The 26615-nt window shown below is 52.0% G+C and overlaps 1 protein-coding gene across 1 annotated transcript; it reads left to right on the top strand.

The window, feature by feature from the left end:
- Window positions 1–348: 348 nt before the first annotated feature.
- Window positions 349–25740, top strand: SLC4A5 (solute carrier family 4 member 5; the record flags this gene model as incomplete). The annotated part of the gene is made up of 23 exons (XM_083880277.1): window positions 349–416; window positions 3309–3469; window positions 4739–4894; window positions 7676–7771; window positions 8441–8496; window positions 10321–10478; window positions 10561–10648; window positions 10823–10977; window positions 11837–11980; window positions 12762–12936; window positions 13263–13396; window positions 13504–13775; window positions 16242–16303; window positions 16912–17112; window positions 18532–18645; window positions 19698–19859; window positions 20395–20573; window positions 21215–21287; window positions 21429–21497; window positions 21927–22100; window positions 22829–22990; window positions 24374–24441; window positions 25575–25740. The coding sequence occupies exons 1-23, from the start codon at window positions 364–366 to the stop codon at window positions 25738–25740; spliced, it is 3078 nt and encodes a 1025-aa protein (XP_083736403.1). The 5' UTR covers window positions 349–363.
- Window positions 25741–26615: the final 875 nt, after the last annotated feature.

Genomic DNA, 26615 nt, shown 5'->3' with positions numbered 1-26615 from the left:
AACTCCTGGAAGGGGAAAATTGATAGGAATTGGTTCCTGGACTTTATCCCACTCCTCCTTTCCCCAGCATCCCACGTCTCTTCCCACAGGGAATTTGGGACGAGATAATTTGGAATTCCCTCAAACATTTTGCTCCAATTTTCATCCATTTTTATCCCTTTTCTGTGATCCCAAACATCCCCAGGGGCCTTTCCCGGTGGGAATGGAGCAGGATCTTGGAGTTTTCCTGTTTTCCATGGAATTTTTCCTGTTTTCCACGGCATTAAAGCCCTTTTCCCCTCGGCAGTGTCCCCAGCTGCCGAGCGGCTCCGTTACATCCTGGGGGAGGACGACGAGCCCCCCAATCCCACACTTTTCACGGAGATGGACACGCTGCAGCACGACGGCGATGAGATGGAGTGGAAGGAATCTGCCAGGTGAGCCAGGATCCGGGAATGTGTCAGGGAAAAAAATCCCATCCAGAAATATCCTGAAATGGGATCAGGGAACAGGCGTCGGTTTTAGGGGTGTTAAAAAAAGGGCATTCCTCAATCAGAGAAATGGGATTTTGGGAGGGTTTGAAAATAGAATATCAAGGAATGAGCATTGTTTATAATGGTGTTAATAAAGGACATTCTCGAGTCAGGGAAGTGTGGGAAAAATGGGATTTGGGGAGGGGAAATGGAAATGGAATATCAGAGGATGAGCATTGAGGAAAAAGGAGGTTCTTGAATCAGGGAAATGCTGGAAAAAATGGGATTTTAGGAAGGTTTGAAAATGGGATATCAGGGATTGAGCATCGGGGAAAAAACAACGTTCCTGGATCAGGGAAATGCTGGGAAAATGGGATTTTGGGAGGGAAATGGAATATCAGGGAATCAGCATTGGGAAAAAATGATGTTCCTGAATCAGGGAAATGCTGGAAAAATGGGATTTGGGGAGGGTTTGAAAATGGACTATCAGGGAATTAGAGTTGTTTATAATGGTGTTTAAAAGGGACATTCCCAAATCAGGGAAATGCAGGGAAAATGGGATTTTAGGGGGATGTGCACCTCAGCTTCATCCTGGGGAGGAGCCAGAACATTTCCCAGCTTATCCCAAATTTCCTCAGATTGGATCAATCACAGAGCTGGAGCTTTTCCCCCTCCCAGTCACCAAAGCCCTGCAGGAAGGGCTGGGAGGGTGAAAAAAATGGGATAAGCTGCTGGGAAACTGGAGAATTCCAGCCAGGAAATGGGAATAAAGAACATTTCCCCAGGTTTTTTTCCCCTCTACACTTTCTCCAGCCAGGCCAAGAGTGAAACTTTTCCCACTCCTGATCCATAAAAAAAAACCAACCCCACCTGCTCCATCCTTAATAAAATTATCAAAGGAGCTGCAAGTGGAATTTTCTCCATTGAAGTGGAATCTTTTCCGTGGGAAGATCCCAAATCCAAGCAGGATTTTCCTTTCCTGACCACAGCTGTCTAAGGACCAGTGGGGTTGGGGTGTTTTTGGGGAAGGGGGTCCAGGTGTTATCTCAAAGCCTTTCCTGTAGGATTTCCCAGTTTGGGTGTGGAATTCTGATCCCAGGGATTGGGATAGATTGGGATCGGGCCCTGTGGATGCTCATCCCAAATTCTGGGCTGTTTTTTTGCATCAGCTGAAATTTGGGAAGTTCCTCAGGATCTCTCTGGTTCCAAACCCTGCAGTGTCTGGATTCTGTTGGTAAAATCTTTAATTTTCCATAAATCGAGGTTTATTTCTGCCTTCCCACTCCCTGAAAATCTTGGCAGGCAAAAAATCCACATTTGCATCGGGATTTTTATCAGGGAGGGCTGGAGGTGAAGATTTCCAAATTTCTCCCGATTTTCCAAGTCCCAGCTCCCACTCTCCGGTCAGGTTGAGCCCCTTTATCCTCAGGGGAGCACCTCCACCTGCCCCTAAAAATCCACAATAAGTGGGGAACAATGGGAATTTTTTCTAGGATCACAGAGGTTTCCCAAGTCCCAGCTCCCCCTCTCCAGCCACGTTGGGACTCTTTATCCTCAGGGGAGCACCTAAATCAACAATAAATGGGGAAAAAATGGGAATTTGGGATGCTGGGAGCAGCAGGCAGGTGGGAACTGGCTGTAACCTCGGCCAAAGGATCCCGGGATGACGACACTGGGGCAAAGGCGCTGCTGGAGCCGTGGCCCGAATCCCACACTGTGGCCCGAGCTCCCTAATAACCCAAATTCCTTGGAAAATGGGGCAGAAAGGAGAGGAGAAGCGGCGTAATCGGCTTTGGGAGAGCAGTGCTGGCGCTTGGCGGGAAGCTTGAATTCCATCCCAGAAAAAGCTGAAGAGTTGGGGAAAGGAATTCTCCAGAGGAATCAGGGGAAGGGAGCTGTGGGATGGGTTTTGGGGGGTGTTGGGGTTCTGTCAGAGCATTCCAGTGCTCCTGGGTAATATTTTGGGAGTTTTTTAGTGGGGGCACCATTTTTGCAGCAGCTGATCCCACCCTGGCCTTTCCCCATCCTTCCCCCTCAGCATTCTGGGGTCATCAGCTGTTCCCAAAATCCCTTCTCCTCCTCTATCCTTCCCACCTAGAGCAGCAGGAGGCCAGGTCCTGGTGGTGCCTGCTCAGATGGGTCAGGTTAAACTCCAGGAAGGAAAATCCATGGGAGAAAAGCCGCTTTTTCCCAAAAAAACCAAGAGCTGCCCTTCCAGGAGCCCAAACCCTGCTCTCAGGAATTTGGGAGGAATCATCTACCCCATTCCAGAAGTTTCTCTGGAGTTTTTGTTGTAAAATCAAGGAAGGGAAGGGCTGATTTCCCAGGGTTTGGGAATCCTCCGATCTCCCAGGGTCAGGATGGATTGCCCAGAGTGGGGTCTGAGCATTCCTAAGGAACTGGGACACTGGGAATGCTCTGGGATCTGCTCTCCCACAGGCTGCTCCAGGCAGGAACAGATCCAGGCTCACACCAGGTCACCTCCATGAGAAAAGCTCCCAGAGCTCCCAGGAGTGACTTGAGGAGGGTGAAATCCATGGATTTGAGTTTCCTGGTAGGATTGGGACTTTTTCCTCCACTCCACAATTCCCAAACCTCACAGGAGCAATTTGAGTAGGAAAAAAATCTGTAGGTTTGGGTTTCCTGGTGGGACTGGGAGTTTTTCCTCGCCTCTACAATCCTGGAAGCAGCACTTTTGGGAATGACTTCACCAGATTCTCCCTTCCCAGGCTGGATAACGAGTGAGAATTTAGTGAGATGAATTTACCCAGCATTTCCAAGCAGGGAAACTCCCCAGGAAAAGCTGTTCCCGTATCCTCACAGCCCCATTCCGAGTTCATCCCGCTCTCATTCCAGGTGGATCAAGTTTGAGGAGAAGGTGGAGGAAGGTGGTGAGAGGTGGAGCAAACCCCACGTGTCCACGCTGTCCCTGCACAGCCTCTTTGAGCTGCGGACGTGTCTCCAGACGGGAACGGTGCTCCTGGACCTGGACGGATACTCCTTGCCACAGATCATCGGTAGGGAGGACTCTGCTCTGTTTCATCTTCTTTTTGCCAGGCTCGGGATTAAATGCTCGAGACAGAGTTTCTTGTTCAGACTCAGATGTTTGTTAATTGCCCCTCACCCAACATTTGTTCCATTCAGATGTTTATTAATCCTTATCTCTATTACAGTCTCACAAGCCGTGAGTCCTACAGCACTTCACGCTAACAAACTAAAAATGGAACTCCCATCTCTCTCTCTTTCTCTCTAAGGCCTTTTAAGGATAAACTGTCCAATTAAGGAATGACACCAAAGTTATTTTTATTTTTAACCTAATAAACCCACCTGTGGCCCACAATGCAGATTTTTCTGTTCAATTACAAAATATCACCCAGACCCATGAAGAAGAAGGTGAAGAAGAACTCCATCTAAAACCTCCATCTTGCTTTATGTATATATTACTATATTGTAAACCCTTAAACTCTAAGTTTTCCACTATGTGATATTACACACTTCTATTCAAACTACACACCCATAATCCCAATGCTATCACTCAATTTTGGAAGCCTTTTCCAAGGCCTCAGGTCAAATGCAGTTTTCTGCAATTTCTGCAAGTTTCAAATGCAGTGTTTGCTTGGGGGTCAATGCCTGTCAGCACAGAAAGTCTGAAATTCTCGGTGCCCAGGGTTCCAGTATGAGCCCCGTGTCCTAAAATGCTGGTTATGGATTTAAACTCATTTGTTTGCTCCATATTCTGAGTTTTTCCGGGAATGAGCAAAGGAAGGAGCTGGGAGCCACTGTCTGCTTCCAAAAATTGTTTTGTTGAGATTTCAGAGGGGATCTGGGGAGGGTCACTGCCCCCAAAGAGCGGATTTTAGGGAGGTTTTCGGGATCACCCCTGGGTCACTGTGGCTGGGTGCTTACAGATGATGTCATTGAGGAGCAGATCAAGGATGGGCTGCTCGAGGAACAGATTTTGGGGGTGTTTTAGGGGTCAGTGCTGAAGCAGCCGATTTTGGGGGGATCTGGGGTTCAATGCAAGAGGGAGCAGATTTTGAGGGACTCTGGGGTTCACCGTGGGTGGGTGTGGCAGACAATGTCATCGAGAAGCAGACTGAGGCTGTGACGTTTTGGGGAGGTTTTGGGGGTCACCCCGGGTCACCACAGCCACGTGTTGCATACCATGTCATCAAGAAGCAGATTGAGGATGGGATATTTTGGGGGCTTCTGGGGTTCAGTGCTCAAGGAACAGATTTTGTGGGTTCTGGGGTTCACCCCTGGGTCCCCATGGCCACTTTTTGCAGACGATGTCATTGAGAAGCAGATCGAGGACGGGCTGCTGAAGCCGGAGCTGCGGGAGAAGCTCAGCTACGTCCTCCTCCGCAAGCACCGGCACCAGACCAAGAAGCCGATCCACCGTTCCCTGGCTGACATTGGCAAATCCGTGTCCTCCAACACTGGTGAGGCCCCGGGGCCCGGCCTGGTGACACCCAGAGGTGCTGGGCAGGGACAGCTCAGGAGAAGGGAAGAAGGAACCCAGGGGTTTGAGACACCTGTGTGTTCATTGTTGGGAAGGACCCAGAATTCTGCCCTGGTGGGTTTCAGGGTCATGAGGAGCTGGGGGCAGGGAGGTGTTTGGGACAGGGACGGTGCTGTGTGAGGGGGTGGGGATATGGGTAGGACAAGGTCACCATCTTGATGCTGTTGTGTGATGACATCGTTGTGTGAGGGACAAGACCCCAGTGTGATGACAATGTCACTGTGTGGTGACACCATTGTGTGGTGACATTGTTGTGTGAGGGACAAGATCAGTGTCTGTTGACATCATCATGTGATGACATCATGGTGTGAAGGGAATGTCATGTGATGACATCATTGTATGATGACATAATTGTGTGAGGACAATGGCACTGTGTGATGACATCATTGTGCAGTGACATCACTGTGTGATGACAACAACATTGTGTGGTGACAATGCCATTCTATTGTGACATCACCATGTGAGGACAATGGTGTTGTGATGACATCACAGTGGCGACAGTAGTGCTCTGTGAGGACATGGTCTTCGTGTGATGATGTCACCATGGGGACAATGTCACTGTGTGAGGACAATGACAGTGTGATGACATCACCATGAGGATAATGGCTCTGGGTGATGACAATTGCACTGTGCAATGATGTCACAGTGGGGACAACGGCACCATGTGATGACATCACTGTGGGGACAATGGCACTGTGTCATGATGTCATCATGAGGACAGTGTCATTGTGTGAGGTCAATGTCACTGTCTGATGATGTCACCATGGGGACAATGTCTCTGTGTGGGGCCAATGTCACTGTGCAATGACATCACCATGGGTCATTGGCACCATGTGATGACAGCATCACTGTGTGATGATGTCATCATGGGGACAATGGCACCATGTGAGGACGTCACTGCCCAACGATATCATGGTGGGGGTCAATGTCACTGTGTGATGACATCATAGTGGGGACAATCACACATCAGTGTGTCATGATAAAGTCACTGCGTGATGATGTCACTGTGGGGACAATGCCACAGTGTGAGAACGTCACTGTGTGATGACGTCACTATAGGGACAATGGTGCTGTGTGATGACAGTATCACCATGTGATGACATCACACAAAGACAATGGCACAGTGTGGGGTCAATGTCACTGGTGAGGTCAGTGTCACTGTATGGGGTCAATGTTACTGTGATGACATCACTGTAGGCTCAATGTCACCATGTGATGACATCACTGTGGGGACAATGTCACCATGTGATGACATCACGCGAGAACAATGGCGCAGTGTGGAGACTGTGGCTTGGCGCGGGGGTTTCCTGGTGCGGCCGCCACAGACAAATCCGGTCTGCTCCCGGCTGATCCCGCCTTTCCCAGCCCTTACAAAAGGGGATTTGGTCGTCTTCCCGATTATCCACTTGGGTTTAGCGGGAGGTCACTCAGTGGAGCCCGGGATTTGCCGGGCTGCGGCTGCTCCCGGGGTCAGCAGCTCCTGGGAGTGACCATCAGTGACCAACATTCCCATTCCCATATTCTCCGGATTCCTGAGCCAGGATTTGCCCAGATTCCACCAAAACCGAACCCAGCTCTGGGAATGTTGGGTTTAATTCCTAAAAATGGAATGGAGGGCATTGGATCGCTCCGAGTTCCTGAAGAGGGGCATTCCAAAGAGGGAATGGAGGAGAAAGGGGAGTCCATTCTGTTTGTTGTGACATTGGTGATGGATATTGGGATAAATCCTGCCAGCACAGGAATCCAGCGGGAATTTTGTCTCTCGTTTGATTTGGTTTAATGATGAAAAACTGGGAGAGACTCCCAGTGGTGACAGCTGGGGCCTTGCAGAGATGCAGACCAGCCTGGCAAAAGTGGTCCAGAGGGTTTTCCAAAAGGAATTTTGGGAATTTAGGAGGTTTCTTGAGAAAATGTTGGGACAGAAAATATGGGAGGGAAAAGAAAATGTTTAGAGTGAAGAATTCAGCATCAATATCCGAGATGAAAAACGGGATTTGTTGCCTGTTTAGGGAGGAGAAATGCGGAGCTTAATGGAGGAAAATGGGAATATTTTGGAGTGTGGAGTCCATGGCAGATCCCAAGAGTGGGGTTCTTGGGAAAATTCTGGGATTAAAAACCCAAACCAAGTGTTGGGTCTTCCCAAGGGGCAGAAAGGGGCCATTGGTGGCCCCAAAGGGAGCGCTGGGGTAGGGTGGGGGGTGGCGGCTCCTGTGTGGGGCGGGAGGATTTGGGGTGGGACATTTTCATCAGCATCCCCTCATTGCCAACAGGAATATTCCCATGGGTGACATTAGAGCACAGGAGGGAAAAACAAATTGCTGGTGTCTCCTGTGCTGGGCAGATGAATTTTCTCTACCTGCCCCTGATGTTCCCCATGGGATCCTTCTCCCAACATTCCCAATGGGATCCTGCTCCCAATGTTCCCGACAGGATGTTCCCCATGGGATCCTGCTCCCCACATTCCCAATGGGATCTTGCCCTGACATTCTCAATGGGATCCTGCCCTAACATTCCCACTGGGATCTTTCCTTGATATTCCCAATGGGATCCTGCCCTAACATTCCCAATAGGATCCTGCCCTGACATTCCCACTGGGATCCTGCCCCCCATTCCCACGGGGATCCTGCTCCCCATTCCCACCGGGATCCTGCCCCCCATTCCCAACGGGATCCTGCTCTCACGGCCCCTCTCTCCTCCCCAGCCCGCAGCCCCGCGCGGGGCCCGGCCGCCGGCGCCACCTTCCACCGCTCCACCGAGGACCTGCGGGTGCGGCAGAGCGCCAGCTACGGCCGCCTGCGTGAGTGGGGCACAGACACCACAGAACACCCCCGGGACAACCAAATTCCCTGCAAAGCCACGTTCCCAGTCCCCAGGGCAGAGTGGGAGGTTGGAATGAGGGCCCACCACAGCCCTCATCCCCAGAAGTGTGGCACAGAATTTGGGATGAGTGAGGGTGCTGGTGTAGCTCAGGATCCTTAGGGTGGGGGAAAGAATTGCTTGAAATCTTTATGGAGGGAAGGAACAGGGCTTGGAAGAGGGAGGGAATCTAAAAGATTGCTTGGCTGGGAGAGGGCAGGTGGGAAATCCCAACCCGAACCTGGGAGCTTGGTTTGTGCAGCTGAGACTGGAAGTGCTCCCATTTAATGGGGCTTTGGGACCATCAGGGTTGGAAAAGCCCTCTGAGATCACTGAACACCAGCACCACCACAGTGTCCCCAAGTGCCACATCCAGATGGTTTCTGGACCCTTCCAGGGATGCAGACTCCATCACTGCCCTGTGCCAGCCTTTCCACCTTCTCAGAGAAGGAATTTTCCCTAATTCCTGAGGTTTCACGGCCCTGCTGCTGCTTTGCAAGCCCAAATGCCATAAACAACATTTTATTTCTTTGCATAAATTCTCCCCACTGGGTTTTCTCCTGGCACCAGGGGTGGCTTTTCCTCACATTCCCTCCCTTCCCTCCACCAGGTCACGCCCAGAGCCGGAGCATGAACGACATCTCGGACACGCCAAGCACTGACCAGGTATCCATCCCAAAATCCCAAAATCCTACTGGGAGGAGCATCCCGACATGATCCTTGCTGGGCTCTGGGGTTGGTCGGGTCCATGTGAGCCTTGGCTTGGCTGACATCTGCACAAATTCCTAATTAGGGGAGTTAATGGCTGTATTGATTGCAGTGGATCCGCAGGGAAGCTGCCCCAGAAGTGACACCTGCGCTCTCAGCACAGAATTAGGGATGAGCCAGGAGGCTGGGGCTGCTCAGATCCATCAGGGTGGGGCAAAAATTCCTTCCAGTTCTTCAGGGAGGACAGGAAAGGTGCTTGGAAGTGTAGAGATCCTAAAGGATTGGCTGGGAGAGGGCAGTAAATCCCATCCGAGCTCTGAGGTTTGCACACAGGAATTCAGCTCTGGAGATGAGGGGCTGGAATTTGGGATGGGATCTGTTTTTCCTGGGGTTTCTCAATGCAAAGCTCAACTGAGAGGCCATAGGGGGCTTTTCCTTCTGGGATTGCTTTTAGGAGGGAGCTGGGAAGCAGGTCCAGCTCTGGTAGATCCCGGTTTGGAGATGGGATGGATCAGCAGGATTTTGTCCTGTTCCCATCCTGGACTCTTTGTCTGGGAATGGTTGGATCATTGTAGGACCTTTGCTTTGTCTCTGTTCGTGATTTCACTGCAAACTGAAGGCAGAACCACCAACCCTGTGGGTTTTTAGGGAATGGGATAACAACTTGCCCTGGATTTTTAGGGAATGGGATAACAACTTGCTTTTCCCCTGGGATGTCCTCACTGGGCTTACCTGGGGTGATGCACTTCAGGGCAAGTCCAAATACAATAAATAATGTTTTATTTCCGTGGATTTCATGGATGGAAATCCATGTACTGCTGGGAGCCAAGGGATAGGGACACCACAAAGCTCTCCCGGCCACCTCCCAGAATGAGTCCATCCTGGTGCCCACGCAGGAACCCCAAATATCCCCTCCAGCAATGGGGTTCGGAGGGTTAATCCCAAAATATGCAAAGCATTTAGGTTTAATCGCTCTAATAGGCCCACTACAAAGGGACTTTTTAAGTGTTACATGAAGCTTAGTGGCCACTGGTAACTCCTGGTCTTATTGTGAGCTGCACTGGAGGAGTTGCTTTATTATTATGATTTTCTTTTTTTTTTTTTTCCATTTGGATTTAAAAGATTAGGACAGGGAGGGGCGGCTGCCCAGCTCACATGCCTCCCCTCATGCTGCCATATAGATTATCATAACTCCCTGCCTGGCTTGGTATTGAACCCTTCTAGGCTCGTAATGAAAAGAGCTGCAGGGGAGAAGAGACCTGGGGAACAAATCCATGAATGAGGTTTCCTGCTCCCATTATTTGTTCCAGCTCCAGGAATGGGGCTGGGGAGGAAAAAGGGACCAAAACCTCCCCCATGCAGGGCTTTGGGGGGGTCCTGTGCCATGCAGGAGTTTGCGGCCGCAAATAAATTCCAGAAACGTTTCTGGCTCACTCCAGCATCCGTGGGGCTTTTCCACAGGGGGATTTCAGGGAGTTTTCCTTGCGGAGAACCCAGGAGAGCAAAACCAAACGTCGCTGGTTGGGTTGCAGAGCCCTAGGGAGGCATTTTAGAGCCAGCCTCAGTTTTCTCAGCCATGTTTTTGAAGCAATTTGGCTTTGTGAATTTTTGCTGGCTGATTCCCAGCTGTGGCTCCTCAGTCCCCACCTCTGGGGCCCCTGGGACAACCAGAGGTGAAATCTTGGAGCCTGAGGCTTCAACTTGGGTAAAAAAGGGAAAAAAAAGGGGGACAAGCCAAATTTTGGCCACCACTCCCTTCCTTGGTCTTGTCTTTCCCAACAGCTGAAGAACAAGTTCATCAAGAAGATCCCCAAGGACGCTGAGGCCTCCAACGTGCTGGTGGGGGAGGTGGAGTTCCTGGAGAAGCCCTTTGTGGCCTTCGTGAGGCTGCTCCAGGCCACCATGCTGGGGGGGGTGACCGAGGTGCCCGTCCCCACCAGGTGGGTGCTGTCCCCTGGGGACTGAGTGGTCTGGTGGCACCAGAGCACCAAGTGGCCAACATGGGTGCTGTTCTCTCCCCAGATTCCTCTTCATCCTCCTCGGCCCGGCAGGAAAAGCCAAGTCCTACAACGAGATTGGCAGGGCCATCGCCACTCTCATGGTGGACGATGTGAGTTGAGGCCAACCCCAGCCCTTGTTGGGGACCCCCTGGCTCAGAACCAAGCAAAAAAACCCCCCAATTTCCACCTTCTCACCCCAAAAATTGAGATTTAAGCCCCCCAGGAGGACATGGGACTGGAGGCCGTGGCCAGGCTGACCCCTGTCCTGTGTCGTCCACTCCCAGCTCTTCAGTGATGTTGCCTACAAAGCCCGGGACAGGGAGGACCTGATCGCCGGCATCGACGAGTTCCTGGATGAGGTCATTGTCCTCCCGCCTGGCGAGTGGGACCCCAACATTCGCATTGAGCCTCCCAAGAAAGTGCCCTCAGCTGAGAAGAGGTGGGTGGGGGCCACGGGGCTGGAGCAGCCCTGTGGCCATTCTGTGTGCCCAGTTCTGGGGGACAAGAGCCTTGTTTGGCTTTGTCCCTGGAAATAACCCCTCTAGATGCTCCAGAAATGCTGGATTTGCAGCAGGTTTTATTCCCAGCTTGGCTCAGAGACATTTCCACTCTCCTGGAACAACTTTTAGTGGAAGCGCAGGAGTTGAACTGGATGATCCTTGAGGTCCCTCCCAAGCCAACCCAACCCATGACTTCACAAAGTGAGCAAATCCAGCTCTGGATTTGTCCAAATTCACCCTAAAACCCATGCTCGGTGCAGGCTCAGAGCTGCACCACGGCCTTGGCCATGGTCCTCACACCATGCAGGGTTCGGCAGTGCTGAAAAGGAGACTCAAGGGTGACTTTATCACTCCCAGAGGTGACATCATCACTCTCAAAGATGACCTTATCACGCTCTACAACTCCCTGAAAGGAGGCTGTGCTCAGGTGGGGTTGGTCTCTTTATCCAGGCAGCACTGACAGAATGAGAGCTGGGCCAAGGGAAATTTAGGTTGGATATTGGGAAAAGTTTTTTACTGAAAGAGTGATAAAATTCTGGAATGGTCTGCCCGGGGAGGTGGTGGAGTCACCATCTCTGGATGTGTTTAAGGACAGACTGGATGTGGCACTCAGTGCTGTGGTTTAGTTGAGGTGTTGGGGCTGGGCTGGACTCGATGATCTTGAAAGTCTCTTCCAACCTGGTGATTCTGTGAATTCTGTGAATTCTGTGATTTGGCAGTGCCGATCCAGCAGTGCCGATCCAGCAGTGCTGATCCGGCAGTGCCAGAGCGGATCCGATCCGGTGCCGTGTCCCGCAGGAAGTCGGTGTTCTCGCTGAACGAGGTGGGGCAGATGAACGGCGCGGCCGGCGGGGCGGGCGCCGGGGGCGGCGGCGGCGGCAGCGACGATGGGGAGATGCCCGAAGTCCACGAGATCGGGGAGGAGCTGGCCTGGACTGGCAGGTGAGCAAGGAGCCACCCCCCAAACACCTCCAGAGGGTGCCGAGATCCGCCAGAGTCTCCTTCAGGCTGATTCTGGAGTGTCCTGGGGCATGGACGGGTGAAATCCTGGTGGGAACAGGTTTTTGTCAGCACCAAATCTATTTATATATCCCATATTTATACATCTCCCAACTGGCCAGAGGAGCTGTGGCTGCCCCTCCTGGATCCCTGGAAGTGTCCAAGCTCAGGTTGGATGGGGCTTGGAGCAGCCTGGGATAGGGGGAGATGTCCCTGGGTGGGACTGAGGGGTCTTCAGGACTCCTTCCAACCCAAACCATTCCAGGATTCTTGGATGCTTGAGTCCTTCTGCTCTGGAGCTGGGCTGGGAGAGCTGGGAATGTTCATCTGGAGAAGGGAAGGATACAGGGAATCCCCAGAGCCCCTTCCAGGGCCTAAAGGGGCTCCAGGAGAGCTGGAGAGGGACTGGGGACAAGGGATGGAGGGACAGGACACAGGGAATGGCTTCCCACTGGGAAATTGGAGATTTGATGGGATATTGGGAAGGAATTCTGGGCTGGGAGGGTGGGGGGCAGCTGGGATGGAATTCTCAGATTTGCTGTGGCTGCCCCTGGATCCCTGGAAGTGCCTAAGGCTAGGCTGGAGCACCCTGGGACAGCAGGAGATGTCCCAGCCCATGGCAGGGGTGGGATGGGATTTAAGGTCCCTCCCAACCGAAACTACTCCAGGATCCCACAGTTCTGTTTTGGTGGGAGTCACCAGGCCCTCGGTGGTGTCTCCACAGGTTTTGTGGTGGCCTCTACCTGGACATCAAGAGGAAGCTGCCCTGGTTCCCGAGCGACTTCTACGAAGGTTTCCATATCCAGTCCATCTCCGCCATCCTCTTCATCTACCTGGGCTGCATCACCAACGCCATCACCTTCGGGGGGCTGCTGGGGGACGCCACTGACAACTACCAGGTGTGGCCCGGGATGTCACCGGCTTGGGGACAGGCAGGGGTGGGATGGGATCCATGGCATGGCATGGGATGGCATGGCATGGGGTGGGAAGGAATGGATTTTAGCCTACTTGTGCCATGCCAAGCTTCTGGGGTTGGGCATTCCCTGCCAGGTAGGACTGGCAATCCAGAATCTCCTCCATGGCAATGCCAGGAGCAATGGGACATGATCCCAACTGTCTCAAGCGGGTGCAACCTGAGGTCCCTCAGCCCCATTTCCATTGGGGGATCCTTGGGGACAGGGAGTGGCCCAGCACCCCCGTAACGCTGCCTCTGCTCCATCCCCAGGGGGTCATGGAGAGCTTCCTGGGCACGGCCATGGCTGGCTCCATGTTCTGCCTCTTTGCCGGGCAGCCCCTCATCATCCTCAGCAGCACTGGGCCCATCCTAATCTTCGAGAAGCTGCTCTTCGACTTCAGCAAGTAAGTGTTGGGCCACCCCTGGGGACACCAGGGCCCGTCTCTGTGCCAGTAGGATGTGTCCCCCAGCCCCCAGCCGCTCTCACAGGGCTATGTGTCCCCTCTTCCAGAGGCAATGGGATCGACTACATGGAATTCCGCCTGTGGATCGGGCTGCACTCGGCCCTGCAGTGCCTTATCCTGGTGGCCACTGACGCCAGCTTCATTATAAAGTACATCACACGCTTCACCGAGGAGGGCTTCTCCACCCTCATCAGCTTCATCTTCATCTACGACGCCATCAAGAAGATGATCGGGGCCTTCAAGTACTACCCCATCAACTCCGACTTCAAGCCCGACTACGTGACCATGTACAAGTGCGAGTGCGTGGCCCCCGACCCAGGTGAGTTCATCCCGGGGCTGCCCGGGCAGGAGCCGGGGGTGGGGGGGTCCTGGCGTGGATTAATCCCATGGGATTGCTGGCCCAGGATGTGGGAGGAGGCAGCTGCCTGGGGTGGAGAGACCTCGTCCTCACTGTCCTCCTCCGAGGGGGTTTGGAAGATGGAGGAAGAGCTTTACCCCCTTGGATGAATGACTCGGTGCTTCCTGGGACACAGCGGACGGAGAGTCAGGATCGGATCTCAGCCTGGAGCAGCCAGACCTGGATAGATTAGAAGGAAATATGGAAGAAATAAAAGGACATTTCAGGTCACTCCAGCCTGCTGCCGATGGAAACTGAATCTCCAGAAAGTACCCAGAGTGGTTATTTTGTGGTGTCTGGGACACCCTGGGATGTCCCAGCTGGGTGTGGAAACCTCCATGGACTGCTTCTACTCCTCTTTTTTCACTCCTTTCCCAAAAGGAGAGGCCATCAGGCTCAGAGGAGATGGTCCTTCCATGGTTTTGCTCTTGGATAGACGTCCTGGATTATCCCAGATCCAAATTAAAGCCCGGATACTCCTGGAAGGGAGTGGAGACGGTTTTGGGCTCATGGCAGCAACCACCTGCTCTCCCATGAGCTGAATTTATGTCAAAAATCTGAATTTTGGGGAGCACCAGTGGCAGCCAGAGGAGACTGACAGTGGATGAAGGTGGTGGTGGATGAAGATGATGATGGATGGTCATGGTGGATGAAGGCGACAGTGGATGAAGGTCATGGTGAGTGAAGACGATGATGGAAGAAGGTGATGATGGATGTTGATGGTGGATGAAGGTCATGGTGGATGAAGGTCATGGTGAAATTCTCCCATCTCCTTCCTTCAAGAAAAGCATCCAAGACTCTCCACCCAGCGCATTGTCAACGCATTCCCAACGCATCTGCCATTCCAAGGAGAGCTCGATCGCAGCGATCAGGTTTAATTTTGCTTTTTTCCTCAATTCCTGCTCATCCACCCCTCCGCGAGCGCTGCGATCCCACTGGAATCCCAGAGCCCAGAGCAGCACCCAGAACCAACCCAAGCCGAGCCCCCCAAACCCGAACTGCGGGACCTCCAGAGCTGGAATTCCTGAATGGAACCATGAGCACGCCCCCAGGATCCGCCCAGCAGCTCCCGCAGGAGGAGCCTTCAGCCTCTAGGGAGGTCTCCCCTTCTCCAAGCCCCTATCCCGAGCAAACCCTGAGCAGCCGAGAGAAATCTGCACCCCAGTTCCCGATCCCACTCCTCACCCTGGCTGCCCAAGGCAGCGGTGTCCATGCTGGATTTAAAATTCCTCTAGAAATTATGTTTATTCCCCCCTCCATCCTTTTTTTTTTTTTTAATTCCCTTTTTTTTCATCCGTGCTGATTTTTGATTATTATAACTGATTTGTCCCATATTTGTCTCTGCTGCACACATCAATTGGGGCTGATTTCAATCTCAAGTGAGTATCACCTTCTAAATATTAAAATTATTTTAATATTTGATACTCTCCCCCCACGGGGGGGTTCAGTTGGGTTTTTTTTCCCATGTAATTGACTTTTCTCTCTCTCTAAAAAGGTTTGTGTAGAGCCCTTAGGGTTCCTCTCTTTAATCCCACTGGTGCCGTGCCGCCCTTTAAAGGCGTAGAAATCCCAAAATGGGGTTTGTGGAAAAAGAAAAGGTTGTGGAGGAGAAAAATGAGAACAAAGCTGATGTTTTTAGGGCCGGGTTTGTTCCCCAGAGTTCAGTCCCGGCAGTCCCGGGGTCTCTGTCCTAACCCAGCTTCTCCTTCATTAATCCCCGGCGCCGGGGATGGAGGCGGCGGCCAAAATTCCCGCTTGGCGAAGAAGATGGAAGAGGGGGGCGGCAAAGCGGCCCCAGAATTCCTGAATTCCCTCTTTTAGGGGCACCCCGAGAGAACCTGGGGGCGCTCCCGGAGCTGCGGAGCTGCATCGCCTGAAGAGCCAAGGAGGAGAAGGTGCCAGGGGCCTGAAAAGATGGAATTTTGCACTGATGACACCAAAACGATTTTTTAAAAAATGAATAATGATTTTAAAAAGGCAAATTGGGTGTGATTTGGGTGCCGCCTCTCCAAAAAAAAACCCACCAAAAATGCCCAGTCTGCTTTCCCCAGCCTTCCACCCCCAGGGTTTTAGGCCCACCCCACTCCTGGTGGCTTCACTGGGAAACTCCTGGAAATTTTAGGAACGGGGAAGCTCCCAAAAAATCCCCTCTGGCTCCGGACCTCGCCAGCCCCGGAGGGAGAAGCCGCTGCGGGAGCCGCTGCATCCTCCCCGGCGTGTGGGATTGATCAGGGAGAAGTGGCTGCGGGGATAGAAAAGGGGGAATTTTCCCCCAAAATCTGGGGCTGCCGATCCCTGCTGGGCTCAGCAGGTGAAGCCCGGCCGGTGTGAGCGCCCAAAAGCTCAGTTTTAGCCCCAAAACCTCAATAACTGACTCCTTTCCCGCAGCCAACGTGACCTTGTTCGATGCTTCAGCTCCAGTGGCAGCAAACACCACTAATGTTTCTCTGGTAAGAAACGAGATCTGCTCGTCCTGGTGGGAAATTTGGGTCAGGGAGGGCGAATCTGAGGGATTTCACACCCAGGGGCCAGGATGAGCAGCTCGGAGTGAGGGAAACTCAAATTTCGGCTGGTTTGGGTTTCCAGTGGGGCTCAGAAGCACCAGTTCCACACTTCCCCCCCAAATTTATATCAGCTCTGTGGTTTTCCTGTGGGTTTGGGTACCCCAGTGGCAGCAGCTCTGTAAATTTGCCTTCCCTTGCATGCTGAAAAGGCTCAACCTTCTGTTTTTGGGGGTTTGACCAGGAAATTTCCTTTTATTGCAAGCTGCAGTTGTTAAAAATGCTGATTTTGCCCAATTCAGTTGTGAAATCCCCCTTTTCTTGCACAATGCACTCCCTTAAAGTACAAAATTTGGGGGCTTGGACAGGAAATTTCCCTTTTCTTGTACAATGGAATCCCTTAAAGTTCAAGATTTGGGGGCTTGGATGAAATTTCCCTTTCTTCCCATGCTGCACCTTACAAATGCCAATTCTGCTCGATTTGGGCTGAAACTCCCCCTTCCCCTGCAATAATTTCAAATTTTGCTAATTTTGCTTTTTTTGGGGTCTCTCACCAGTCCAATGCTATCAACCTCACAGCTCTGGACTGGACGCAGCTGAGTAAGAAGGAATGTCTCAAATACGGTGGCAGTTTAGTGGGAAAATCCTGCAAATTCGTGCCCGACCTGGCCCTCATGTCCTTCATCCTCTTCTTTGGCACCTACTCCATGACCCTGACCCTGAAAAAATTCAAATTCAGTCGCTATTTCCCCACCAAGGTAAGTTCTGCCAACCCCATTCCCAAAAATGAGGGAAAATGGGAGCTGCCGGGAGTTTTGGGTAGAGGCAAAGAACTCCAGGAAAATAAATCCCTGTTTTTAGGAGGTTTTGACCACAACTGGGATCCTTCCTGAGGTTTTAGGCAATTTTTGGAATTCTGTGAGACTTTTGATGACATCCTCCTCTTGGGACTGGAGTTGGGTTAATGGGTGGACAATTAAAGAGTGAACAATTAATGGATACGAATTTGTGGGATGATGGATGAGGAATGGGTGGGATGATCCCATCCACAGGGAAGTGGTCACCACCCCAGAGTCTGAGGTACATCAGTGACCAGTGGTGTCCAGGGGTCCCTGTCAGGGCCAGAGTTAATTAATGTGTTCAGTAACGATGGAAACCAAGGGGTCAAGGGCACCCTCGGGAAGTTTGCAGGTGACACTAAGGGACAATCCTGAAGGATGGGGACATGCAGAGAGACCTGGACAAGCTCCAGGGGATCTCATGGAGTTTGACCATTCCAAGTGCTGGAGGTGCCCCTGGCAATGCCTGGGGTGGATCCAGGCTGGGGATGAAGGGATGGAGAGGAGCATTGGGGGAGGGGTTTTGGGGTGGGTGAAGGCTGGACACGAGGGGGCCCAAAGGGGCTCTGGGCTGAGCCCCAGCGTGGGCAGCAGCTCCGGGGGGATTGTGCGCCCGGGCCCCGCTCAGGTGAGACTCCCACCTGCGGAGCTGGACCCCACCTGCAGGGTGGGGAGCTGCTGGGGCAGCCCAGAGGAACTGGAGCCCCTCTAGAGCCAGGCTGGGAGAGCTGGGAATGTTCACCTGGAGAAGGGAAGGATCCAGGAAGAGCTCAGAGCCCCTTGCAGGGCCTAAAGGGGCTCCAGGAGAGCTGGAGAGGGACTGGGGACCAGGGACAGAGAGAGAGAACACAGGGAATGACTTCCCACTGGGAAAGGGGAGATTTAAATGGGATTTGGGATGGAATTCCCAGAGGAGCTGTGGCTGCCCCTGGATCCCTGAAATGTCCAAGGCCAGGCTGGAGCCACCTGGGACAGTGGGAGGTGTCCCTGCCCATGGCAGGGGTGGTTCTGGATGGGGTTTGAGATCCTATCCAACCCAAACTATTCCAGGATTCTCTCTTGCCTCTCACAATCCCAATAACACCTCACCTCATGGAAGAAAGGTGAGAAAATGTGGATTTTAGGGGTTATTCCCAGGTTATCTGTGGCTGAGTGGAGCTGGAAAGATCCCAAAGCAGGTGCAAACATCTCCATCCCAGTTCTGCTTCCCACACCATTAATTCCATTCCCACCCTGTTAATTCCCTTCCCACCTCATTAATTCCCTTCCCATCCCATTAATTTCCTTCCCACCCTGCTAATTGCCCTTTCCAACCCCGTTTCCCTGTCTTGCCTCTAGGTCAGGGCTTTCATTGCTGATTTTTCCAATGTCTTCTCCATCCTGATCTTCTGTGGAGTGGACGCCTGTTTCGGACTGGACACCCCCAAACTCCACATCCCCAGTATCATCAAGGTTCGGCCTCCTCTCCTCTCCCCCACTCTTTTTCCAGCTCCTCTCCAGGTTTTTTAGGGAATATCACAGCTCCAGGCACCTTCTGAAAAGCTACTTTGTCTTTTCTAACAATATTCTAATATTCTAACTTTCTTTCCTCTTTTTTTTGTTGTTTTTCCTCCCTTTTTTGTTGTTTGTTCTCCCTTTTTTGTAATTTTCCTCCCTTTTTATTGTTTCCCCTTGCTTTTTTCTTGGTTTTCATCCCTTCATTTTGTTGGTTTTCCTCCCCTTTTTATTGTTTTACCTCCTTTATCTACTGTTTTTCCTCCTTTATCCCCTCTCTTTTTCTGTTGCTTTTCCTTTTTTTCCTCCCCCCCCCTTTTTTTTTTTTTTTTTTTTTGTTTTGTTTTGTTTTGTTTTGTTATTTTTCCTCCTTTTTTATTGCTTTCTTCTCCTTTTTGCCATTTTCCTCTCTATTTTGCTGTTTTCCTTCCCTTTGTTCTCTCTCTCCCACTCTCTCCTGGCAGCTCCGTAAGCTCATTAGTGATTTCTCTATCTTTATGTCCATATTAATGTTTGTGGGGCTGGATGTGCTTTTTGGACTCAACACCCCAAAGCTCCAAGTGCCTACCGATTTCAAGGTAAAAACCACAAAACTCCATAAAACTCTGTTCTGGAAGGATTTCTCCTCCCCCATCCAGGGGGTGACATGGGGATCCCAATGGGGATCCCAATAAGAATCCTAATGAAGAACCCAATAAGGATCCCAATGAAGATCCCAATGAGGACCCCAATGCCCCAGTGGAGAACCTAATGGGGACCTCAGTGAGGATCCCAATGAGAATCCCAAAGGGGAACCCAATGAGGATCCAATGAGGATCACAATGGAGATCCTGATGAGGATCCCAATGAGAATCCCAATGAGGGTCCCAGTGAGGATTTGGGGTCAGTTTGGGGCACAGGATTTAGGATGAATCCAGTATGGGGCAATGGGGTTGTCCCCAACCAGCAGCCCTTGGGTTTTCCCAATCTGTGCCCCATTCCCGAGGTTCCAACCCCGTTGTCCTTCCCAGCCCACCCGTGTGGACCGGGGCTGGTTCGTCTTCCCCTTCGGTAAGAACCCGTGGTGGGTGTACCTGGCCAGTGCCCTGCCCGCCCTGCTCGTCACCATCCTCATCTTCATGGACCAGCAGATCACGGCCGTCATCGTTAACAGGAAGGAGCACAAGCTACGGGTGAGACACTCGGGAGATCCCCCACAACACCCAGGGCATCCCATGGATCCCCCAGGGCACCCTATGGACCCCCCATAACACCCAGAGCACCCTGGGATCCCTCACAGCACCCAGGTTTGGGGTGGGGTTGGGAGTTTGCCCTGGCTCTGGCTGGGGCTGCCCCTGGCCTTGGCCAGCTGCGGGTTTGGGGTGCTGGAGGGCCTGGAGGGTGAAGTTCTGTGGGCAATAGGATGCAGGGGGGTGATATGGCATGAGATGGGGGGATACAGGGGGATGTGGGGTGATGTGGGGAGATACGGGGTGACACAGGGTGCCCCATGTCTGTGTGGGGATATCACAGTGACACAGGGTGTTTTAGGATGACACAGGGTGCCCCATTCCCATCTGGGGTGCAGCAGGGTGATGCAGGGTGCCCCAAGGCCATTTGGGGCACACTGAGGCCCTGCTGGAGGCCTCGGGGGGGTGACTGGGGGGCACCCCGTGGTGCTGGGCTGGGGGAACCCCACAATGCAGAGCCCCCCATGCTGTGTTGCAGAAGGCAGCCGGGTACCACCTGGACCTGTTCTGGGTGGGCATCCTGATGGCCGTGTGCTCCTTCATGGGGCTGCCCTGGTACGTGGCCGCCACCGTCATCTCCATCGCCCACATCGACAGCCTCAAGATGGAGACCGAGACCAGCGCCCCGGGGGAGCAGCCCCAGTTCCTGGGGGTCAGGTGGGTCCTGGGGGGCTCAGGTGGGTCTGAGCTGTGTCCTGGAACTGGGGGGACGTCCCTGTCCTGGGACACCAGGGACAGCATGGCCAGGGAGGGACTGTCCTGCTCTGCTCTGGGCTGAGGTGGCCTCAGCTCAAAACTCACCCAGTTTTGGGTGGCACTGTGTAAAAAAGACAGTAAATTATTGGAGAGTCCAAAGGAAGGACACAAGGGTGGGGAAAGGTCTGGGGGGTCCACACGAGGAGTGGCTGAGGGCACTTGGGGTGTTCAGCTGGAGAGGCTGAGGGGGGTGACTGATCCCAGTTCCAGCTTCCTTGGGAGGGGGAGAGGAGGGACAGACCTTGAGCTCTGTGTGACAGGAACAGGAGGCAGAGAACAGCTGGAACTGTGCCAGGGCAGGGTCAGGCTGGATTTTGGGAAAAGTTCTTCCCCCAGAGGGTGCTGGGCACTGCCCAGGGAATGGGCACAGCCACGAGGCTGCTGGAGCTCCAGGTTTGGACACTGTTCCCAGAGATATTTTTGAGGTGTCTGGGGTTGGATCCATGATCCCAGTGGATCAGTCCCATTCCCATTCGTGATTTTGTGGTTCCTCGGGGAGGGGAGCCCAGCACAGGCTGATCCTGCTCCTGTCCCCACTCCAGGGAGCAGAGGGTGACCGGCATCATCGTCTTCGTGCTGACGGGGATTTCAGTTTTCCTGGCTCCTATCCTGAAGGTAAAACATTCCCGTTCCCCCCTCCCTGCAGAGATCTGGGACATGGGGATGAAAAAGATGCATCCTGCCCCGTCCTCATGTCCCTGGGGAGGAGCTGCTGCCTTCCCTGGGGTCAGGGCTGTGGTTTTTCCCTGTTCCCAGTACATTCCCATGCCGGTGCTCTACGGGGTCTTCCTCTACATGGGTGTGGCATCGCTGAATGGCATCCAGGTGAGTGTCCTTCCTCCTCATCATCCTTGTCCTCCGTCTTCATCCTTGTCCTTCTCCTCCTCATGCTTGTTCTCATCCTCCTTCTCCTCTTCCTTGTCCTCCTCATCCTCCTTGTCGTCCTCCTCCCTGGCCACAGACTGTCCCACACTGGCTCCAAAAGGAGGATTTTTACTCCAAAATTTCCATGCATGGAACAGCAGATACCCAAAACCCTCAGAGAAACAGCAAAAACCTGCGAATTCCCCATTTGGGGGGAACAAGAGAGACTTTTCCTGGGCAGCCTGTGGGGGTGGGGCTAAGGATTAACCCTGGGCTTTCCTCCCCTGGTCGTTTTGGGATCACTGAAACTCTTCCTCCATGTTGGAGACTAAGAGGGGTTTTTTTGTGGGTTGGGGCAGAGGATTAACTTGGGCCTTCCTCCCTGGGCAGTTTTGGGATCGCTGCAAGCTCTTCCTGATGCCAGCCAAGCACCAGCCTGACTACGTGTTCCTGCGGCACGTCCCGCTGCGCCGCATCCACCTCTTCACCCTGGTGCAGATCGTCTGCCTGGCTGTGCTCTGGATCCTCAAATCCACCGTGGCCGCCATCATCTTCCCCGTCATGGTAATTCCATCCTTGATCCAAAGGGGATTTTTGGGATTTAATGAAATTTTTGGTGTGGTCCCACCACAAGCACCATCGTCTTCCCCATCATGGTGATCCCATCCAACTTGGAAGGGGTTTTTTTTGACTTTTGGTGTGGTCCACCATGGCTACTATCATCCTCCCCGTCATGGTGATCCCATGCTACCTTGGAAGGGGTTTTTTGGGATTTTTGGTGTGGTCCACCATGGCTACTATCATCCTCCCTGTCATGGTGATCCCATCCTCTCTCCAAAGGGGTTTTTGGGGATTAAAGGAAATTTGTGTTGTGGTCCCATCATGGCCACCATCATCTTCCCTGCCATGGAAATTCCAACCTTGCCTCAAAGGAGGTTTTGTGGGATTTAAGGAGATTATGGCATGGTTCCACCACAGTCACCATCATCTTCCCCATCACGGTAATCCTATCCTTGATCCAAAGGGGGTTTTTTGGGATTTAATGGAATTTTTGGTGTGGTTCCACCATGGCCGCCATCATCTTCCCTGTCATGGTAATCCCATCCTTGACCCAAAGGATTTTTTTGGGATTTAATGGAATTTTTATCATGGTTCCACCATGGCTGCCATCATCTTCTGCAACATGGGTAATCCCATCTTCACTCCAGAGGGCTTTTTGAGATTTAAGGGATTTTTGGCATGGTGGTAACCAAATCTTGGGTTGAGACGCTCTTGGACCTCTCCCCTGTCAGATCTTGGCCCTGATCCTGGTGAGGCGGCTCCTGGATTTCGTCTTCTCCCAACACGACCTGGCCTGGATCGACAACATCATCCCCGAGAAGGAGAAGAAGAAGGAGGATGACAAGAAGAAGAAGAAAAAAGGCAACAAAGGCGACAGCAGCAGTGACGAGGAGGTGGGCACGAGGTCATTGGGGGGATCCTGAGGACAGTGGGGACATCCCAGAGCTGGGGAGGGAAAATTCCCACTGGAACCTCCGGGTTTGGGGTGAAGGTCTGGGATGAAAGTCTGGGATTCCGGCTGAGTGAGGGGCTCAAGGGCTCACAAGAGGCTCCAGGGAATGTCCCAAAAGCTGGAAAATCACAGCAAAGAAAAGGAAATCCTCAGGGAGAAGAGCCCAAATCCTCCTGTTTAGGGCACAGCACCCATCGCTCAAAGCCTCTGTGCAACTCCAGCCCGGGGATTTGGGAAGAGGAAGGCAAAGCCTCCTCTTCTTCCTCCTCTGGAGGTTTCGGGTCCCTTTGGGAGCTCCAGGCGGTCCCAGAGCCCTCCAGGCACTGCCTTCACCAGGAATTTCCCCATTTCTTCCCCAGTTCCCACCTCCCTCAGTCATTAAGATCCCCATGGAGCCCCTGCCCGCGCAGCCCCGAAATGGGGGCCCCCATTGCCTCAGCCGTAAGTACCGAGCCCAGGAGCCCCTTCCTAACCCCTCCCATGGGCTCCGCTCGGCACTAACCCCGCTGGACACACACCGGGATCCCCCCTGGATCACCGGGATCAGGGGAAATGCAGGATGGGAGAGGCACAGGAGCTGCCAGAGCACCACTCATCTCAAGGCCTGGGCATTGCCAAGATTTCCGTAAATCTCAAAAAAAAACCCCATCTGGCCATCTCCTGGGTTTTGTTGCCCCTCCAGCTGGTGCTGATGGGGGTTCATGAAAAATACCTGTGTTTGGAGCCCCCAAAAGCCTCTCGTGTTGGAGATTTCCAATTGTGAAAGAGCAGATTGTGCTCCACCTTCACCAAAAATCCTTGGAATAAATTTTGGGGGGGTTTCATTCCAGGCTGCACCACAACCCCAGCGGGTTTGAGCTCAGTTTTTAACTCCTGAACTGCTGCTGGCACAGTTGGCAGGGCCTTTCCTCTCGCTGATCACCCCCAAAATCTGCGATTCCCAGGAGCTTTCCTCCTCCTCCTCCCACGGCCCAGGAAGGAGGGATTGGTGATTTTAGCCTGAGAAAGGTGGGACTGGTGATTTTGGCCCTGGAAACATGGGATTGCTGATTTTTGCCCAGGAAAGGGATGTATTGTACGCATTTATCTAATCACTCAGAATCCATCCATAAGAGCATACAACAACTAAAGGAGTGTGTGTAAAAAATTAGAATTGGTAATAGGATTTATGGTGGGATGGATTTCAGCCCCAGAAAAGTGGAATTGGTAATTTCAGCCCAGGAAAGGTGGGATTGGGTGATTTTGCCCCAGGATGCAGCGGGGAGTGGGTGACCAGGGGGTTTTTGGGGTCACCTGGGGGTGTTTAAGCTCCATGTCCCCCCAGGAAAGAGGGCCTCCACCTGGAGCTTTGCGTTCTGACTCCTCCCCAAACGGTTCGGACATGGATCGCAGGTAACCGGGATCCCCATCCCTGGGGGGACAAATTGGGCATCCTCCTGGCTCCACCATCCCTGAGCAATTACAAAATATCCAGGCTGATTTTCACAGCGTGCCTCGGGATTTGGGGTGGTTTTGTTGTCCCTGCTGTGGGGTTGGAGCTGTACCAGAGGGAGAGTTTGGAGCTGTAAAAATTCTGCTCAGTGACAGCCATGGGGATTTCTCAGACTCTGAATCCTGAAATTTTGGGAATATGCTCTGCAAATTCTGTGGGTTGATGGGAGAATGTCAGATTTTCACTAATTTCTCAGCAGTAGCCTGGAATAAAACACAAAACTTTTCCAAACAGCATTAAAATGATGATATAAAAGAAAGTCTTTAAAGGAAAGCTTTCAGGGGCAGAGAATTCCTACAGTTTTTACGAGGTTGATTAATAATCTTAAATCTATAAATAATAAATCTAACAAATATTGTCCAATTAGAAGAGCAGCTGGTGAAGCAGTTTCCCCCAGGTTCTGCCCCACTGCGGCTTCTTTGCCTTTTGAGTTCTGGTGGAAAACAAAATATCCTTGTCCAGCTTCTTCTTCTCCTTAAGACTAAACAGAATTTAATTCCAAAATCTAGGAGAAAGGGTAGGAAAAATGCCAAAAATATAACCATGTATGAACAATCTACCAAATATATGAATATTTGAAAAATATATGAAAATATATGAAAAGTATATATGGAAAATATACATTAAAAAATATATATGAAAATATACATTAAAATATATATATGAAAAAAATTATGGAAAATATATGAAAATATTTAGAAAATATATAAATAATATATAGAAAATATCAAAAAATATATGGAAAATATATGGAAAATAATATATAGGAATAATATGTGAATATATGAAAAAATAGATGAAAAATATATGGAAAATATAGATGAAAAATACAAAAATAGGGAAAATATAGATTTAAAAATGAAAAATACATGGAAAATATAGATAAAAAATATGAAAAAAACCCGGAAAACATAAGAAAAACATAAAAACTATACATAAAACTCAGCATCCCCCGGAGCATTTCCCCGGGGCGGGTTTGGGGTGGGGGCAGCAGCCCTGGCTGCTCACCCCCCTCTCCCCTCCTGCCCCCCAGTATCACCCTTCACCTGAAGATCTCGTGCCCATCGTCTCCCGCCTTTAACTACTCCCGAAACCCCATCTGTGCCGTGCCCCAGGTGAAGATCGAGATGGAGTCGGACTACGAGGACACCGACACGGAAAAGGCTGCCCGGGACATGGGCAGTGAGACCACGCTATAGCCCCGCGGCGCTCCCCGCCTTATCCACCATTTAATTTATATAGATATATCCAGATCGCCGCTTTCATATATATATATATAAAGGAAATTGGGTTGATTTCTCTCTGCTGGACGCAGGAGGCCCCGGCGGTCCCAAGCTCCGGTAGATTTTTAGGGTCATGGAATAATTCCCTCTCTTCCCAATGGGTGAAGGCATCGCCGCGGGCGGCAAAATGGGGCCAGAAAGAGGAATCTGTGATTTTGGCCCCAGAAAGGTGGGATTAGGGATTTTGGCACCACAGAATAGTGGGATTGGTGATTTCAACCTCAGAAAGGTGGGATTGCTGATTCTGGCCCTGGAAAGGTGGAATTGGTGATTTTGGCCCCGCTGTGGTGCTGGGCTGGAGGAGCTGTAGGTGGTTGGGGCTGTGGAAGCAGCTGGGATGTGCCGATGGAAAAGTGCAATGTGTGTCAGGGGGGTACTTTTGGGGTGGGAGGAGGTTTGTGGGGCCAAGAGGGAAGGAGAGGACACATCCCTGCTCCCAAATCCCTAGAATCACCACATGGCTCCTGGAGGAGCCCTGTTCTGGGGAGGGAATGGGGTGCCAGGGGTGGTGTGAGCTGAAAGGGGCTGCTCCAAACCCTGCTGGGCATCCCAGGAGTGGCAGCGGAGCTGGAAGAACCCGGCTCTGCTGGGATGGGGAAGAGGAGGAGGAGGAGAAGGAGGAGGAGGAACAGCAGGATGGGGATGAAGAAGAGGAAGCTCCTGGGATGGGGATAAGGAGAAGCATGGCAGGATGGGGATGAAGAGAAGACTCCTGGGATGAGGAGGAGGAGGCATGGCAGGATGGAGAGGAGCCAGTGCTGGGGAGGGGAGGAGGAGGAGCATCTCAGCAT

The sequence above is a fragment of the Zosterops lateralis genome (genome assembly GCF_965231275.1).
Source record: "Zosterops lateralis genome assembly, chromosome: 30".
Classification (NCBI taxonomy): domain Eukaryota; kingdom Metazoa; phylum Chordata; class Aves; order Passeriformes; family Zosteropidae; genus Zosterops; species Zosterops lateralis.
Note: the sequence above shows the minus strand (reverse complement) of the source record. Positions and strands in the feature narration are given on the sequence as shown.